Source organism: Hippopotamus amphibius, chromosome 1 (assembly GCF_030028045.1).
Source record: "Hippopotamus amphibius kiboko isolate mHipAmp2 chromosome 1, mHipAmp2.hap2, whole genome shotgun sequence".
Taxonomy (NCBI): Eukaryota; Metazoa; Chordata; class Mammalia; order Artiodactyla; family Hippopotamidae; genus Hippopotamus; species Hippopotamus amphibius.
The window spans coordinates 177,026,104-177,042,024 of NC_080186.1; the positions used below are offsets into that span (position 1 = coordinate 177,026,104).

The following is a 15,921-nucleotide window of genomic DNA, read 5'->3' on the forward strand; positions in this document are numbered from 1 at the left end:
GCGGCGTTTGCTTGTTTAGATTTGATTGAAGGGTAACAGGAGCATCTGTGTCATCAGAGAACTGAGCCAGCCTATGTAAGAGGAACATTCCGAGTGGAGGGTAATTCACTCTGCCAGCGAGACAGTCACTGTTGCCCAACTGCGGTGAATTGTTTCCAAGTTCTGTGATCATGATTCTGAAAATATTTTTCTCACCTGAGTTCACTACAAGATTGAGACCCCTGAGAACACTTGGCAAGATTGCTGATCCTGATCTGAAGTCAGATCAAGTATTCTAGAGGGAAATTTTTCTAACTGACTTGAGAAGAAAGGAAGCAAACATCAGAATTGAAGAAACAATGCGTGTGTCTCACAGTCAGCCAAAAGCCGGTCGCCACAGGCAGATGAAATTCTGAAATCTAATAATGCACAGGGCAGTGATCTTTATGGAAATGAATGATTCACTGCACTATCTAAATCTTAAAAGATACAAAGAAAGAAAAACAGCAATAGACAGGGTCAAATTGCAACCAAAAGAGAAAACTACACTACCAGAAGAGGCTTTCTGCTGAAAGCACGATGCGGTGGTATCTTTTCAAGGGAGGGAATAAAGTCTGTTGGTTCAAGAGATCTTATGCCTCTCGGAAGCCTGGGAGTTTTCTCCATTTTAATGAACCCAAGCTTGCTCCAAATCTGGCAGCTAAAGGGACCCTATGTTGGATGACCTTTCTATGTCCTCCACTAAAGCCTGTGTGGTCCCCAAACAGGCCAGCGCACATCTGACGGCAGTGGGTGCCAATTTCTCACTGACACGCGCCTTTTCAGGTCGGGAGAGGGTTGGCCATACTCTGACATAGCTGTGTCCTCTAGATGTCCCTGTTCCGACAGACTCCCTCCACTCTGATCTAAATGCAAAAGTCACTGACGGCCATCACTGGCCTCTCCTGACATTCTCCACTCCAGATGACTGAGTGACTCAGGAGGTGTCCTCTTGTGAATCTGGGGGCCCAGGCCAGCCTCTTTCAGCAGTCGTGACTGAGTGAGAACATGCTATGCTCAGCCTGCCGGCTCCACTCTTGGGAGCACAAAGTATGTGTTGTAACAACAATAAGCACGAGAATTCTGACCACACTCTTCCCTATCTCGAGATCTGTAATGGGAACATTTAAAGTAAATGCATACAATCAGGAAACAGGGCTGAAAGTCAGAACACTGACAGGGTTTCTGATTTGTGGCTCCAAGACAAGGATTCTTTTGCTCGCTGAATCCAGACCCCACACGTTTTGGAAGAAAAGCAACAGCCAGAAGATGAGAAAAACAGTTCATGTTTATGAGACCAGCCTGAAGCCCATGCCACACTTACGAGTTTGGGTTTTCATTCGCAAAGAAACTAGCTGTTCTTTCTTCAAGTTCATTGGAAAATACGCCCATGAGTCTGACTCTTCAGCTTTAGGATCATTGCCTTGGAATCTTCTAAACCAGTAAGTGAAAGATCATTTCATCTTAAACATGGAAGTTAGGAAAAAGTACCCGATGTTTGCCAAAGTAATGAAACAAAAAAAAGTAAGGAAGAAAAAGTGGATTAAAAATAAAGTATGCTTCTCCATTCCCCAATCCCTGTGGTTTAATTTTTTACAATAGCTTGGGTAACCTTAGTTTCCTGAAAACAGTTCATTTAAAGAACCCCTGTAGCTGGGGTGTTTCAAGTAGCAAGTCACAGAGAAAAGACTTGGACCACCTCCTATTTCTCCTGACTTGGTTCTGTAAGGTGTGACCCGTGGCGGCACAACCACTTCGCTGGCTTCGTGGCAGGACAGAGCGCACGGACCACACCCTATCTTGCAGGTAGCCACCCTCACAAGCATCCTTCCCCAATCCTGGTTGATGATGAAAGTTCAGGTACAGGCCCAACAACCCTTCACCATACAGGTTGGGGCCCCCTGGGGTCATTGCTTATTTACCACTGTCCAAGTCATGGTCAAGGCCTGGTGTCTGACCCTAACACGGGGTGCAGAGCAGCAGTGGACACTGAGCACGTCCCAGATTCATGAACACACCTAGCTGGCTTTGGGTCTGCGCTGGGTTAATTTCCCAGACACTACAACCGTGTACGTGCTAAAAGAAAACATGCTGCATTTTTGAGCATGTTTATTTCTGCAAGTGCTCCAGTGTTTAATTACTGCTAAAGTCATTTGGGGTTTTTGACACAGATTCTATTTTAGTATGATAAACTCAGCATAATCCAGTATTGCCAAAAATGAATTCCAAAGGTAGATGACTAAAATAAACCGGTAATAAATATTGGCTGTTGCAATGGGAATTATATCTCTGTAATGTAGACACAGCATTACTGACTCATTTTCAAATAACAGTCTCTCCCAAGGATTATTGGTATGAGGGGTCAGGGGATAAAGAAGTCAATCTTTCTTTTAGGCAGCAGCATGGAAAAGGACTGTGAACCCACCAGGCAAGGATGTTTTTATATCTACTTTGCCAATAGAGGTATAGCCCCTGGAGTCCGACAGGGGGTCAACGTAGGCTGCAATGAGGCAGAAATCAGGCATTGAAAGAAATTGAGGCAGCTGATTCTGGGGACATCCTCTCTCCTTCCCCTGGAGGCAGAATGTATTCCCAGGCCAACCCAATGCATATCATGTGGCACAAATTACCTTATCAGTCACAGTGGGTGCTGCCATGTTCCTTTGCTGCTTGGAATTAGTGAACTCTTTGAGGCCACCTTTACTCCCTAATTTCAAATCCTGAACTTTTGGCCCACTAGGTTGAGCTTTACAACTTCTCTGGTGTACCAGAAGGCTGCCGGGGACAAAGGGACGGCTACAATTTGGGCAGGGCACAAGCTGAGCTTGACTTGGCCCCTCTTGGTTGGACTGTCCAGTTGGAAGGGGCTGAGGCTTCTGTGGGAGTGGCTGGCGGAACTCCCTGGGGAGCTGGTCATTTTCTATTTTCCACTTCTCCAAGCATTTGGACTCATGTATAGGAAGGGACAGGGTGCCAAATTCCCTACCACAAATGTAGCAGATGAGAGTCCTTGGCCGGGTTGGGATGCCTCGAGGAGCTTTCTTGAGATGAGCAAGATTACCAGAACTGTTGGGGTTTGGTGCCCTGGGCCCCTCACCCTTCGGCTTGCAGCTTCTCTGATGAACAAGAAGCCTATCTGGCAAGAACGTGCGGCCACAGGATTTGCATGGCAGCAGCTGAGCCTGGGAACTCTGGAACGCTGCCTCATTCGCTGCCTGAAGACCGTAGGATCCACTTCCGCTGAGAGGCGGTGGTTTGGAAGGTTCTGGCCTCCGCAGGTGCTTGGGCAACTTGCTATTTTCAATACGCCACTTCTCCAAGCACTGGGGCTCATGAATGCCAAGTGATTGGGACCCAAATTCTCGGCCGCAGATATAGCACACCCGGAACCCAGGCCTGCGGGATGGGATCACAGGGGGGCTGGGCTGGCTTTCCGACATAATCCTCCTACTGGACCGTTTTGAGAGTATTACAGTTCCAGGTCTGTTTTTCCGAGGGTTGATCTTTATTTTTTCACCAGGATTGACATGCTCTATTTCTGGCAAAAAGCTATAATGGGACTCACTAGATAGAACAGCTTGGTTTATAAGGAAGGTAGGCTCTTTAGAATGGTGGAAAGACTGCTGCAACGTGTTGGAAACCCTTTTCTCCTTTCCTCTTTCCATTAACAAAGAAATCTTTCTCCAGTGCTTGCTCTGATTTCAGGCCAGACACTTTTTGGGCTTCTGCTTAGAGTGAAGGTTAGTCAGGTTGGCTCTCCTGAGGTTCCACATTGTAGCCAGTACCTTAGACCCAAAGACTGTGACTCAGAGCTTCATTGTAGGACTGCAGTCTGGAATGCTGGAAAGTCCCCATGAAACCTCAGATGCCTCCAAGATCTGCAGGGGAAACATAAATCAAGAAGTTATTACACACACACACACACGTACACACACTTAGATTTTAAGTTGATAAAGAACAGTGATTTTCTTTTTTTTGACCTAGTAGCCTCTTTGGCTAGCATAGTAACTAGCACATAGGATTTGTTCAGTAAACATTGAAATAAGAAAAAAATTTCCATTATGAACTGCACTGTTACTGTACGGAAAGCGGTGTTCTGCACAAAGGAAGATGGACATTAATAGCACATCATAGACACATATGGCACAAACCAAGAGGCACGGTAGTGAGATCATGGAGGAGAGAACGAAGGCCTCTGAAAATTAGATTAATGAAACTGCAGATCATGTGAAGAGACCTCCTTCCACTACCTTAGGGATTCTTTTTAGTGCCATAGATCCCTTTGTCAGTTCTTTGAAGCCTATGGACCTCTTCCCAGAATAATAATTTTAAAAGCAAAAAATAAAATTCTTACTAGTTCAAGTGAAACTAATTTTATTGAAATAATTTATCAAATATTTTTCATTGTGATTTATCTTTTACTTGAGCTATAGGAATATGCCAGACTTTTTGAATGTCCACAGACCTCAGGTTAAGAACTAGCAGAAGAAATAATTCAATAGTGAATAGGAGGATTATCAGGGAAACTCTCAGAGAGAGAGAAACTTCTTGTAACCTACCAGGTATCCATTATGGGACTGGAGTATTAATAAATTGTGTCTGTAACTGTCAAGCCAAGAATGCAACCCAGGGCTATACTCTTCTTGGTGGTATGTTTGTACATCTTCCCTGGGATGAAGATACTCAGACTTCACTTGATGCTCTTTTTATAGCTATTGTGTTCATGTTCTTGTTTTATATGGATATATCTCTACATAGATATGATCTATCTATCTACCTATCTATCTTCAAATTACCTTTTGTAAAAACAGGGCCAACAATTTTATTAAACCAGAAGAAAGCACTGACAAGATCTCATTATGGTCAGAAGCCAAAGGAGTTTTTACCTTGGGGAAAGGCACGAGTCAGATTTATCCCGGTCTACAATCTAGCTCAAGAAAGATTATTTTCAAAAGTCTTAGGACCTTCTTCATTTCCTGAAGGATGACCTCACTCTGGACTAGAAGCTCTTTAGCGTTGGCTTCCATTCACAGAGGGAGCAGCACCTGATCTGAGGCTGGACCCCGCAGACCAAGGCAGACACAAGTTAAGGCACAGCAAGGACAGCAGTGCTGGTAATATCAAAACACTGTTTGGGCATTGCGGTTGATAAAGGGGAAAAAGAGCTGTGAGATACGCACACAGTTCCTGTATTTTGGTGCCAAGAAGGGTCTGAATCTTTGCAATTAAGGCTATCAAATCAGGTCTGGCACAGAAAAGGAAGTTATTCTTCATTTTGACAGATCCTAAGACAGTGTTATTAACACATGTGACAGAAGAATGTGTTGGCCCCAAACAGAATGACCAACACAGAAAATGAAGCTTGAAGAAATAAAATTTATCACTTGATCATCACCATCCAAAAGAGAAAGTGGCTCTAGAGAACACAAAGAATCCAGTAAAATTATTTCATTAGGTTTTAAACAGCACATGGGTGAAATAATCCCCCAAACCACTCTGCTTCGTTGGTTCTGATTTCTTGTGCACCAAGGATTTCCTGTTTTAGTTTCCCATTTTCCTTGATAACAGGAAGCTGCAGACAGCAAAAGTACATAAGGATTTAGACTGGAAAAATCAATACAATCAAATAAACTTACTTCCCTAAACTTGTTTGCAGTCTTCACCCTTTCCCACACTGCTCCCTGCAGATGAGAATTCTGAGAAAGCCCCATGACTTGCCCCAACACCTCCTCCATCTCCCATGTGATAAAGTAAGAGAAGTAATATTTATTGAAAGCCAACTACGCATCAGATATTGTGCTAATTTTTATGCACCTAATTTCAGTTAATTCTCAAATGATTATGAGGCAGGTATTATTTTAATTTTACAAATGAAGAAACTGTGACTCAGAACAGACAAGTAACTAACCCAAGACAGTCAGTTTCTAAATGACAGAACTGGGAGTCAATTCCAGCTCTCTTTGGCTCCAGTACTCGACTCTTTCCATTATTCATTCTGCCTAAAATTCCACCGGCAGAGCTTTTTCTCAAGTTTTTATGCCTGTTTTAATGTACGATTCATAGGGCCCATGGGAAGGTAACTAAGCTCTCACCTGCTTTTATGCTCCCCTTTAGAAGAAAGAAGACGTGAAAGGGAGGCAGGGAATAGGGCACAGAAAAAGAGAAATTTCTGAGATGGAAAAAGCAGGTGAGAAAGTGGGGTTACTGAAGACAGCGTTTTTCCTTAAGCTACAGGGATCATTTTATTTTGCTGTGAGTGGTTTTCTAGATGAAGTTTTTCTCTGTGTGATGTGCAATACATATCCTTTTCCTGATCTCACCAATATCCTTAAGAAAAATCTATACTACCAGCCGTGGGTGGTGGGTGAGGGGAATTGGGTGCAGGGTGAAAGTGAAGGCTGCCCAAAGCGGCCAGATGGCATTCAGTTTGCAGCCCCGTCACTATTTTGATTAGGGATGGATCTTTATGCAGGTGTTTGTGCACTACAAATATTTTCTCTGTAGCAAAAATGACAAAACATCATAAAATTCCCACTGAATCTTCATCTTTTCTTTTTTAATCATCCTCTTTTTCTCTCCAATGTCCTCCTGAAAAAGGTCTTATCATGATTAAACATATCCATGTATGAAACATGAGGTAGCCAGAAGCGAGTGAAATTTTGGGGGACTGAGGTGTCTACTGGAGAAATTTATGATGTTTCTGCCAGTGATTCTGTTGAGGCAGAGTGACAAGGCACAGCAGAGTCAGCTGCTCAATCCTATAAGTTAGTTCTAAAAACGAAAGTGCTAGAAAATACTAAATACATATATTTAAATCACTTAAGAATTTGGCCTGTCACCCAGACACGTCGTAAAGCAATGTTGCTAGTTTATAAAGGAACCACTTTAAAGCCAGCCAGTTTCACCCCAAGCATTCGTGGAGAAATGTTCACTCCAACTGGCCTGAATTATTCATTTTGACCATATTTGCACATAGGCCATTTAAAGAATGTCTTGGAAGGCATCACATTTTATCAATGTGATGCCATTTTTCCATGCCCTTTGGGGTTCATGGGGAGGGAGAAACAAACTCACAAAGATGAATATAATAGCCATAAAAATCCCAAACTCATCTTAGCATGAGGAGGTGTTTCTCTAAAAGTGAGGGAAAAGAACACAAGCAGACGTGTGATGAAGTCTTTTTAAAAAGTAATTTAGTTCTTTGAAACAAAATAAATATGTGATACATGACCCCTTTTCTGTTAGTATAGAATCCAAATTCTTTAAATGGACAAATGAATAAATAAGAAAATTGGAGTTGGGGCTTATGCTGGCTCTGAGTAAAATTATAAAATAGAGGAGGTTTGTCTTCAATATCCTCCATCCACCCCATTCAGTAGGCTCCCCTGCCTAGTACCCTCATATACACCCCAGTCTTCCTTACCAATTAAATCTTGCTTTCAAGAAAGAGCTGATAGACTCTTTTACACCAAGGATTATGATTGATGAGGTAATATCCCTCCCAGAGTCTGGCAGAGATGGCTAGTTCCCTACCAATAGTTATTCTGCCCAAACTTACTCAAGTTAACAGAGCTCCACTTTCTAGCTGGGCACATGATTTCCCAGCCAAAAGTCTACAGGCTTCTTTGTAGCTAGTGGAAGTATTGTGTGGTACTTGCAAAAATTGTTCTTGAAAGCTAGGGGACAGGGACTTTCCTGGTGGTCCAATGGCTAAGAGTCTGCCTTCCAATGCAGGGGACGTGGGTTCGATTCCTGGCCAGAGAACTGAGATCCCATATACTGCAGGGCAACTAAACTCACATGCTGCAACTACTGAGCCCTCGCTGTAACTAGAGAAGCCCACATGCCACAATGGAGACCCAGTACAGCCAAAAAAATAAATAAATAAAAGAAAGAAAGGAAAAGAAAAGCACTGCCTGCTCTTCATCCCCTCCTTCATAGTGATGACTGATGGCTGGAGCTCTAGCAGCCATCTTGGACCAGATAATCATGTAACACTTGACATGACAGAACAGAGATGTGGATGAATTTGGGTCTCTGATAATGTTAGAGCCATCATAGAAGCTCTAGAGTGTCTTCCTTGTGTCTTATTTACATAAGAGAAATAAAAAAAATGTTTAATTGTATTTTAGCCACTTTTAAAGAGTCTTTTACTCACACGAAAACCTAATACTAATTGAGTTATAGTTTAATAGTTGCCATTAGCTAGGCACGAAATGAATTCTAATAGTGATATTTCAAATTTCAGGATCATTTTTGATGAGGAATAAAATTGAGAGGATTTATGGAGCAAAACTGACTTAATGCATTGTCTCTATAGTCCATACTTTCTTTTCTATATCCAGCTTCGTGATGCTGGCACTGGGACTCTGCATACCCCATTTCTGCTTTGCCAGCCAGCTCTGCACTATGATTTACCAATACTGGTACTGGAGGGAAATGCGAGGTTAGAGGAGAGAGAAGACTTGTGTCTTTTTAAAGGGTTTCCTGTCTGCTTTTGGTTCCTGTATCACCCCAGCAATACTTCTTTATCCCAGCAAAAGCCGTCCTTTCCTGTAGCAGCAGCTGAAAACGGTTTACAGTTTTTCCAATGTTTACAAATCAGGCAGTCTGTTCTTCCTCTTTGGAAATAAGATTTTCAGCTCTGTAGAGTGCTTCTTCAAAGTTTCTAAGTCTTAATGATTCAAACCTCTTCCCTCTGATCATTCAGTTGGAATGGTAGTTGCCACCTCGCTTATATAGTAGTGCTCTCTTTTTACTCTGCTAGTTACCTATGTAACAACTTCATTCCTGGTTAACAACTCTTTATATTAAATTCTCTCTGTTTAATTAACTGGTATGGTTTCTGTCTCCTGACGGATACAACCACTCTCAGAATATAAGTAATAAAAATGTGTGATATTCAAGCTGCATATTACCTTACTACTGCAAAAAATGTAAACTCAAATGCATTATATCACAGCACCTTCGAAAATATGATGCTTAATATTCAACCCTCAATTCATCCAGACCACTGAAAACATTTTTATAATGTTTACACCATCACTAGACTTCAAGAGCTAGAAAATGTTGCTCTTCCATTTGTGATCAACTGAATTAAATCATAAGGAGAAACCTGCCACTTTAAGCATATTCATATTTTTCTTAATTTTATATGATACTTTTCCTCTACTGACTATTCAGCCATAAGGCCACCGCCGCCACAGAGGGAGTCAGAGTGAAGAAATCCCATTCGTAGATCAGGGATGACCAGGAAGTGTTGAGGGGAGCTGGTCCAGTCACCCGGGCTGGTTCTCTGTACTGTGCCAGTGGCATTTGCAGTCCTCAGTAATTCTGATATGCACAGACAAAAGAGCAACTGGGAACTGCAGGTGGTATGGTTGGGGAAAGACAGGAGCAGTGTCTGAAAGGTAGAAACTGGAAACACTTTCAGGAAAGCCGTTTAGACTGAGACATGACTTCTAGGGAATCTGGGTGTCCACACTGACATTCCCAGGCTGATTTTGAATACCTAATAAAAAATTTCCCCTTCCTTGTCTCTCCTTCACTGTGAAGAATTTTAAATCAAGATAGAAGTTCTTCCACTTTTACTCCATCTAATTGTCAGGTGTAGATGTAATAGTCTATGGTGTTAGGAAAGCTACGAAAAGCAAAAATGGGAGAAATGCGCTCTTTATGCTTCTAAGTAGAGCCTTCTGTAAGGATATTTTATGTTAAGGCTCATAATATCACCCTATGAAAGCTATTGTTAGACCAAGCCTGTAATTTTCACTCTATATTGAGTATCCAAATCACAGAGTACTCAAGAGTCATAAATGCCACACAGGTATGACCGTGTAATTGTAATATTGACATTTGGAGTGGTGGAGAACTGGTTATGAAAATCACCAGGATAGTTGCATTAGAGGCCTATAATGTATAGAAATTCAAAGGATAGACAAAAAATGTGGGAGGCCATTGAAAAACAAATCTACATACCATAGTTTCTGACATCTGGGATATTCTATTCTAATAAAATAACCCTATTTCAATATCTCATTTTCAAGACTTTAAAGAAATGGTTTGCAGGCCAGATCTGGTTCACAGATATGCTCTTTTTTGCCTGCCTAGACTTTAAAATGTTTGAATTAGTTGCCATTATTTTAAAATTGAGAGATGCCACACAAAACTGGTATTTTTGGTTTCTTTTGAAAAAGTGGAAGATCAGGCCTAGAGCCCATCTTCCAACACGGCAACATTGAACATAAGCTGGGATATTGAGTAAGGGCTGAACCTACAGATCCAACAGCCAATCTTCGCTCGCAAAGTTTCTCATCAGCCCCTTGTTCAATTCATAATTCATGCTTGATTCTCAAACTCATTTAAGTTTGTGGCCTTTTGGGCTTCTTGCTTTACAATGCCCCTTTCCTCCATTAAATATTTGAAAATCACTTTAAGGAGAACTTGCCCTGGGAAAACTGAGAACCCTGCGGAAGTCTTGTCTGTGGGAGATAATTACTAAAAACATGACATATTTATTGGTAAAAATTCAGAAGGGAAACTTCCTAATGAAAGTTGAGTCCGGATGAAATACTTGGTTCAAGGAGGGAGGGAAATATCCACAGCAAAAAAGAAAGAACCAGTGACCTGAGAAGGAATTTTCATACATTATTAAAGGATAATAGGAAATGAACCTAATTTCAGAAAGAAAAAAAATCAAGCAGTCTGTGTTTAGATCAGCCACAGGAGAGATGATAGAAGAAAAGAGAAAGAAAGAAAGAAAGAAAGAAAGAAAGAAAGAAAGAAAGAAAGAAAGAAAGAAAAAGAAAGAAAGAAAGAAAGAAAGAAAGGGAGGAAGGAAGGAAAAAGAGAAACACAAACAGGCAAGAAATGTGTTTTGGAGGCCAACTGAACTTTTTGGAAGTATTCCCATAATTACATAGTTACCCATTGATATAATAAGAGCTACTCTTCTGCTTTAGTCAGCGGCCCTTGATTTACCAATAAATGATTCCCCAGATGATGAATGTTGGATATCTTAAGTTATTAGTTTAAGAAAGGACCACTCAATAAAAAGAACCATAAATAAGCTTTTAATATATAGACTATTGTTACATTTCCAAGATTTGGGCTGGAAATACTTCCTCAGAGACTTACGCTTGCTTGTATGGATTATAGAATTTGGTGAACTTTTCCTTTCTGCCAAGCTGACCATTTTGTCAAGTACCATCTATATTAGTTTAAACTGAAAATGCATAAGAACAGCACAGTACAGTAATTCCTTCTCAACAAAGAATGAGATATCCAATATCCATTAGTGTCTAAATTTGGTGTATTATGATTAACAACAATTAGTGGAGGAAAACCACAGAAACCCTTGTTTTAGTGTTAGATTTTTAAAAGAATTACACACAGATTCATTGTTTACCAGTTCCCATCATGTGATGTGTTTGCACAGAGTTCGCACTGTCTTGACACTCTTGATTTACTGTCTCAGAGGGCTAGCTCAGTGCAGCATCTTTGTTAAGGACTTCCAAGCCACAGAGTATTCGTGTCAGAAGTGCAATCACTGGACCAGTGCCTCCAGGTTGAAACAAACACAGTGAAGAATACAGCTGCCGTTGACGGTTTCTTCTTGGCCAAGACAGACTGCCATCAGACAGATGGGCCTCACTATATCCTGGAGGAAACTTGTTTTAACCACATCACCCACTTGCCCTACAAAAGCCTCAAAGTAGTGCCTTAGTTCTACCTGCCTCCGGGAGGTCGGTGTCTCCCAAAGCCTGGCTAACACTTAAATGGATCGTCATTACCGTTCATTACAGACATCAACACCCTCTGTTAACAATGCTCTCTCCACCCAAAGCTGTTTCTGAGGAAAGTCCCTGGGAAGAAAGTCAAAAACAGGGTGCAGCCCATAAGGCAGGCTGGGTTTCTGCTGTGTGTGAATGAATGCGCCTCTATTTTCTGATCCGCTTAGCAGGTCTTCTTTGGTGGTGATCCTGGAGACTAAGTCCTGTAGGTATACCCACCAGCTGAAGGCTGTTTCTGAACAGGGGCTTTTTGTTGCTCCTCTCCCCACATCACTCATCCTCCTATGTAAATAAGTCATTTAAAAGCTATTGTTATTCATGTCTCTGAATTTTGTAAACAATGAACTCTTTCCCCGGCCAGATGGTTTGAATCCTCCACTACAATCTCTCATTCCTTAGGAAATCTTAGAGGCTATCCCCCGCTGGAGAAAAACCATTAAAAGGAGTCTCCCGGTGTCTAGGAGAAACCTGTTCATTCTCCATGTCCCTAGAGCCCAGGCCAAACACAAAATGTGGTGACAGCTTTTTATTTGCAAACGTTCTTAGCTTGCAGTTTAAATTTTTTGTGGTTTAAAGTTTACTGAAAGTCTCCTTCCACCGCATGCCCAATAACTATCAAATAGCAAGGAAGTCAGTGAGAATATCAATTGCTTTGTTCTCTTTCCTTTAGTAAACAAAAGGAAGGTCCGTGTGTATTTTAAGTCACACCTAGGATGGGAAAGATTGGAATATCTGATTGAAGGAATTCAGTTGAAAATTAACTCTGTGAATGCTGTTTTTTCCTGTTTCTTGTGTTTTCAGCAGCCTTTTTTCCTCCCACTGCCTGTGCTCTCTTTCTCTTTGTTTCATCGTTTCCATTGTCTGTCTGTCTGTCTCCACTTTAAGTCCTGAAGGACAACCCAGCACATTAAGGACCAGGTGCCATCTGCAAGGGAGTGAAGAATGTGGCAATCTGTGGTTGAGCCCACTGCTAATTTGCTCTGGAGGGGTAAGGCAACACAGACCAGCTCCCCACTACAAAAGCATGTCTTATATTTCAACTCCATTATATTTTGGAGAAAGCAGGATAAGAAGTGATGGGCCCGATCTAATCACATGAGTTCTCAAAAGTGAAGAAACTTTCCCCCATCTAGTGAAAGAGATAGGACAATTGAAGGGAAAAGGGATTCAAGTAGCCACTGCTGACTTTAAAAGTGGAGGAAAGGGGCTGTGTGCAAGCAACGTGGGTGGCTCTAGAAGCTGGGAAGGGCAAAAAAATGAACACAGGGCCTTCAGAAGGGGACACAGTCTGCTGACACCTGGATTTTACCCCAGGATACCCATGTTGGACTTCTGACTTATAAAATGATAAGATAACCTATTGGGGTTCTTTTAAGCTGCTTATTTTATGATATTTTGCTGTAGCAGTAATAGAAGACTAAAACACCCCAAGAGAAAGAGACCAGAGTTGTGAATGCAGCTGTCTGCAAAAACGTTGCTCAGCTAGTTTTGGCCACCCTGTGACCCAGAATCTTAATAGTCAGCTCTGGGTCACCCAGCTCTACTCACCATTGGAAACCCCACAGGGTGACTCCATCCCAGAGGCCTTGCTGGGAAGCCCCAGTCAGCCCTCTACAATGAGAATTATAATACAAGTCACTCTATAGTAACAAAACCATAAATATTCACATAACATTATAGAGTAGGTTCCAGTATCTCTCTCTAGCTCTTGTGAAAATCCTCAACCAGTGTGACTGAAGAAATGATCCTTCAGATTTTACGTTCTCCTCGGTGTGGTCAATGTGTCTTTCCTGTCCACACTTCAAGCTTGCTCTCCCCTCTCCTCTTTGACTGTATTCTTTGCTTTGGCATCTGCATATTTACAACCGGTAGTCTTTATTAACTATTATCTTCAGAAGCTTGACTTTAATACACTCTGCTCCCAGTTAACTGACTACATTTCTTGTCAAAGTGCCGCATGCATAACGTTTTCCTTCTCTTCTTTTGACTCTGTTCTCAAGACCACAGTCAGCCTTCTCTAACAATTGGAGGTGGATGTTTAAACCCTTCCTGGGTAGAAAGGGTTACTTCCAGTTTAGAGTCTGAGCTGAAAACACATTTCCATTTTGTCAAGTCATTTCCTATTTAGAATTGTAGGGAGTCAGAATATGCCACTTTGACATCAGGATTACTTTGAGCAAATGAGAAGGCAGATACAAGAACAGCTTTCTGCCCTCTTTCTGCTTGCCTAAAAGCAGGACATAAAATTGTAAAGATGTCTCCTTTTCCCATACCAGGAAAGGCAGAACTCTTCATCACCAGGACACAACTCTAGACTCTAGTCAGCCCAGAGATGGGTACCAAGAGGAACCATAACCATGTTACTAAATAGCCTTTATCATCTATTAGTTTCCCCCATATATTTACCTTCCCACAGTTTGCTGCCCCTAACTGCCTAAATCTCTTTTCCTTTGTCTTGGCACTTCTCCACAAATTTATTGTTCTTTGTTAAGATGCTATATAAACCTCTAGTTCTGACCACGCTTTGAGTTACTCATCACTGAACTCTCCCATGTGTATGCACAATGCACTTGTTAATAAACTCTGTTTTTCTCTTGCTCATCAGTCTTTTGTCGGTTTATTTCATAGGCCCAGCCACTGAACCAAAAGAGGTAGAGAAATATTCTCCTTCCCTGCAGAGCCCTAGCATAAAAAGGAACATGCTACACTATGACACTTTCTGTGTAACTCCATTAAACGGCATCAATAGCTCACAGTCATTACTGTTCAGCCATCTCATACCCAATGTGTGTGCACTACATAAACATGAGCAAAGCAAAAATGAAATTTGGAATACACTGTACAAATAGCATAAGAACACTGGCTAGGTTGCCTGTAGCCCTCAGAAAGAAGAGGTGGATTTCAAATGAACAGGGGTGAGACAGTATTTTGTCCATAATTAAGGCATATTTGGACCTTTTCCAAAGGTAGAAGAGGGTCACACAGAGAAAATTATTGCATTAATACAATGTAGTCACCCCCAATATGGGATGTTCCTTGCTGGTTTCCTGCCTGTGTGCTCTTTCATAAAGAAAGACCTACTCAGTAATTCCGCCTCGGAGTGTATTACTTAAAGCCTGGAGAAATGGCTGGTCTGTGTTATCATCATGTTTCCAGACTTCAGTTGTGGTCATGTGATCTGCTCTTGAGCCAGGTCTCCCTCAGTTTGCAAATGACTATTTGGATCTATTTGCAGAAGTTTACATTTTCCTAGGAGAATTTCATCCTGTTTGGTTTTATCACATCATGATCCTTTAACATGCCTCTTGCTACCCAGATATTAAGAATTGATGTTAATTTTTTAGGTCTGATGACGACATTATGATTGCATTTTTAATTATAATTTTTATTGAGATAATGGCAGATTCATATGTAGTTGAAAGAAATAATACAGAGTTCGCTTGTACACTTGCCCAGTGTTTCCCAATGTAACATTACAAAACTATAGTATTGTATCTCAACCAGAATATTGATATTAATAGAATTCACTTTTACCTGAATTCATACGTGTGTGTATATATTAAGCTCCATACAATTTTACCACCTGTGTTCATATCCATCACTGTAGTCAAGACACTGAACAGTTTCCATACCGCAAGGATCCCTCATGTTACATTTTACACTCCCCTGTCCCTCCCACTGTCCCCTCCAAGTCCCCATCTCTTATTTCTAGAAATCACTAATCCGTCCTCCATTTATAAAGCTTTTCATTTCAAAATGTTGTATAAGTGGAATTATGCATAATATGGGATTGGCTTTTTTCCTCTCAGCATAATTCCCTGGAGACTCATCCAAGTTGTTGTGAATCAACAGTTAGCTGTTTTTAATTGTTGAGCAGTATTCTATGGTATATATGTTTTGTTTTATCTGTTGAAGGGCATTTGGGCTGATTATAGTTTGGCTATTACAAACAAAGTTACTATGAACATTTGTGTGCAGAAAAAAAACCAAACAAAAAACAATGTCATTTGAGCTGGTTCTTGAAAGATGAATAGAATTTAGATAGGGAGAGAAGATGGAAGACATTTCCAGCTGACAGAGTAGCATATGCAAAGATGTAGGAACCTAAAAG

The 15,921-nt window shown here is 41.2% G+C and overlaps 1 protein-coding gene across 1 annotated transcript in view; it reads right to left on the reverse strand.

Moving 5' to 3' along the window:
- Positions 1-15,921, reverse strand: part of LOC130860677 (zinc finger protein 474) — a 102,709-nt gene that overhangs the window by 26,849 nt on the left and 59,939 nt on the right. The window contains exon 3 of the mRNA XM_057749215.1: positions 2,649-3,896. Within this exon, the coding sequence (XP_057605198.1) occupies positions 2,649-3,683 (1,035 nt within the window). The 5' untranslated portion in view covers positions 3,684-3,896. The remainder of the gene's footprint in view (positions 1-2,648; positions 3,897-15,921) is intronic.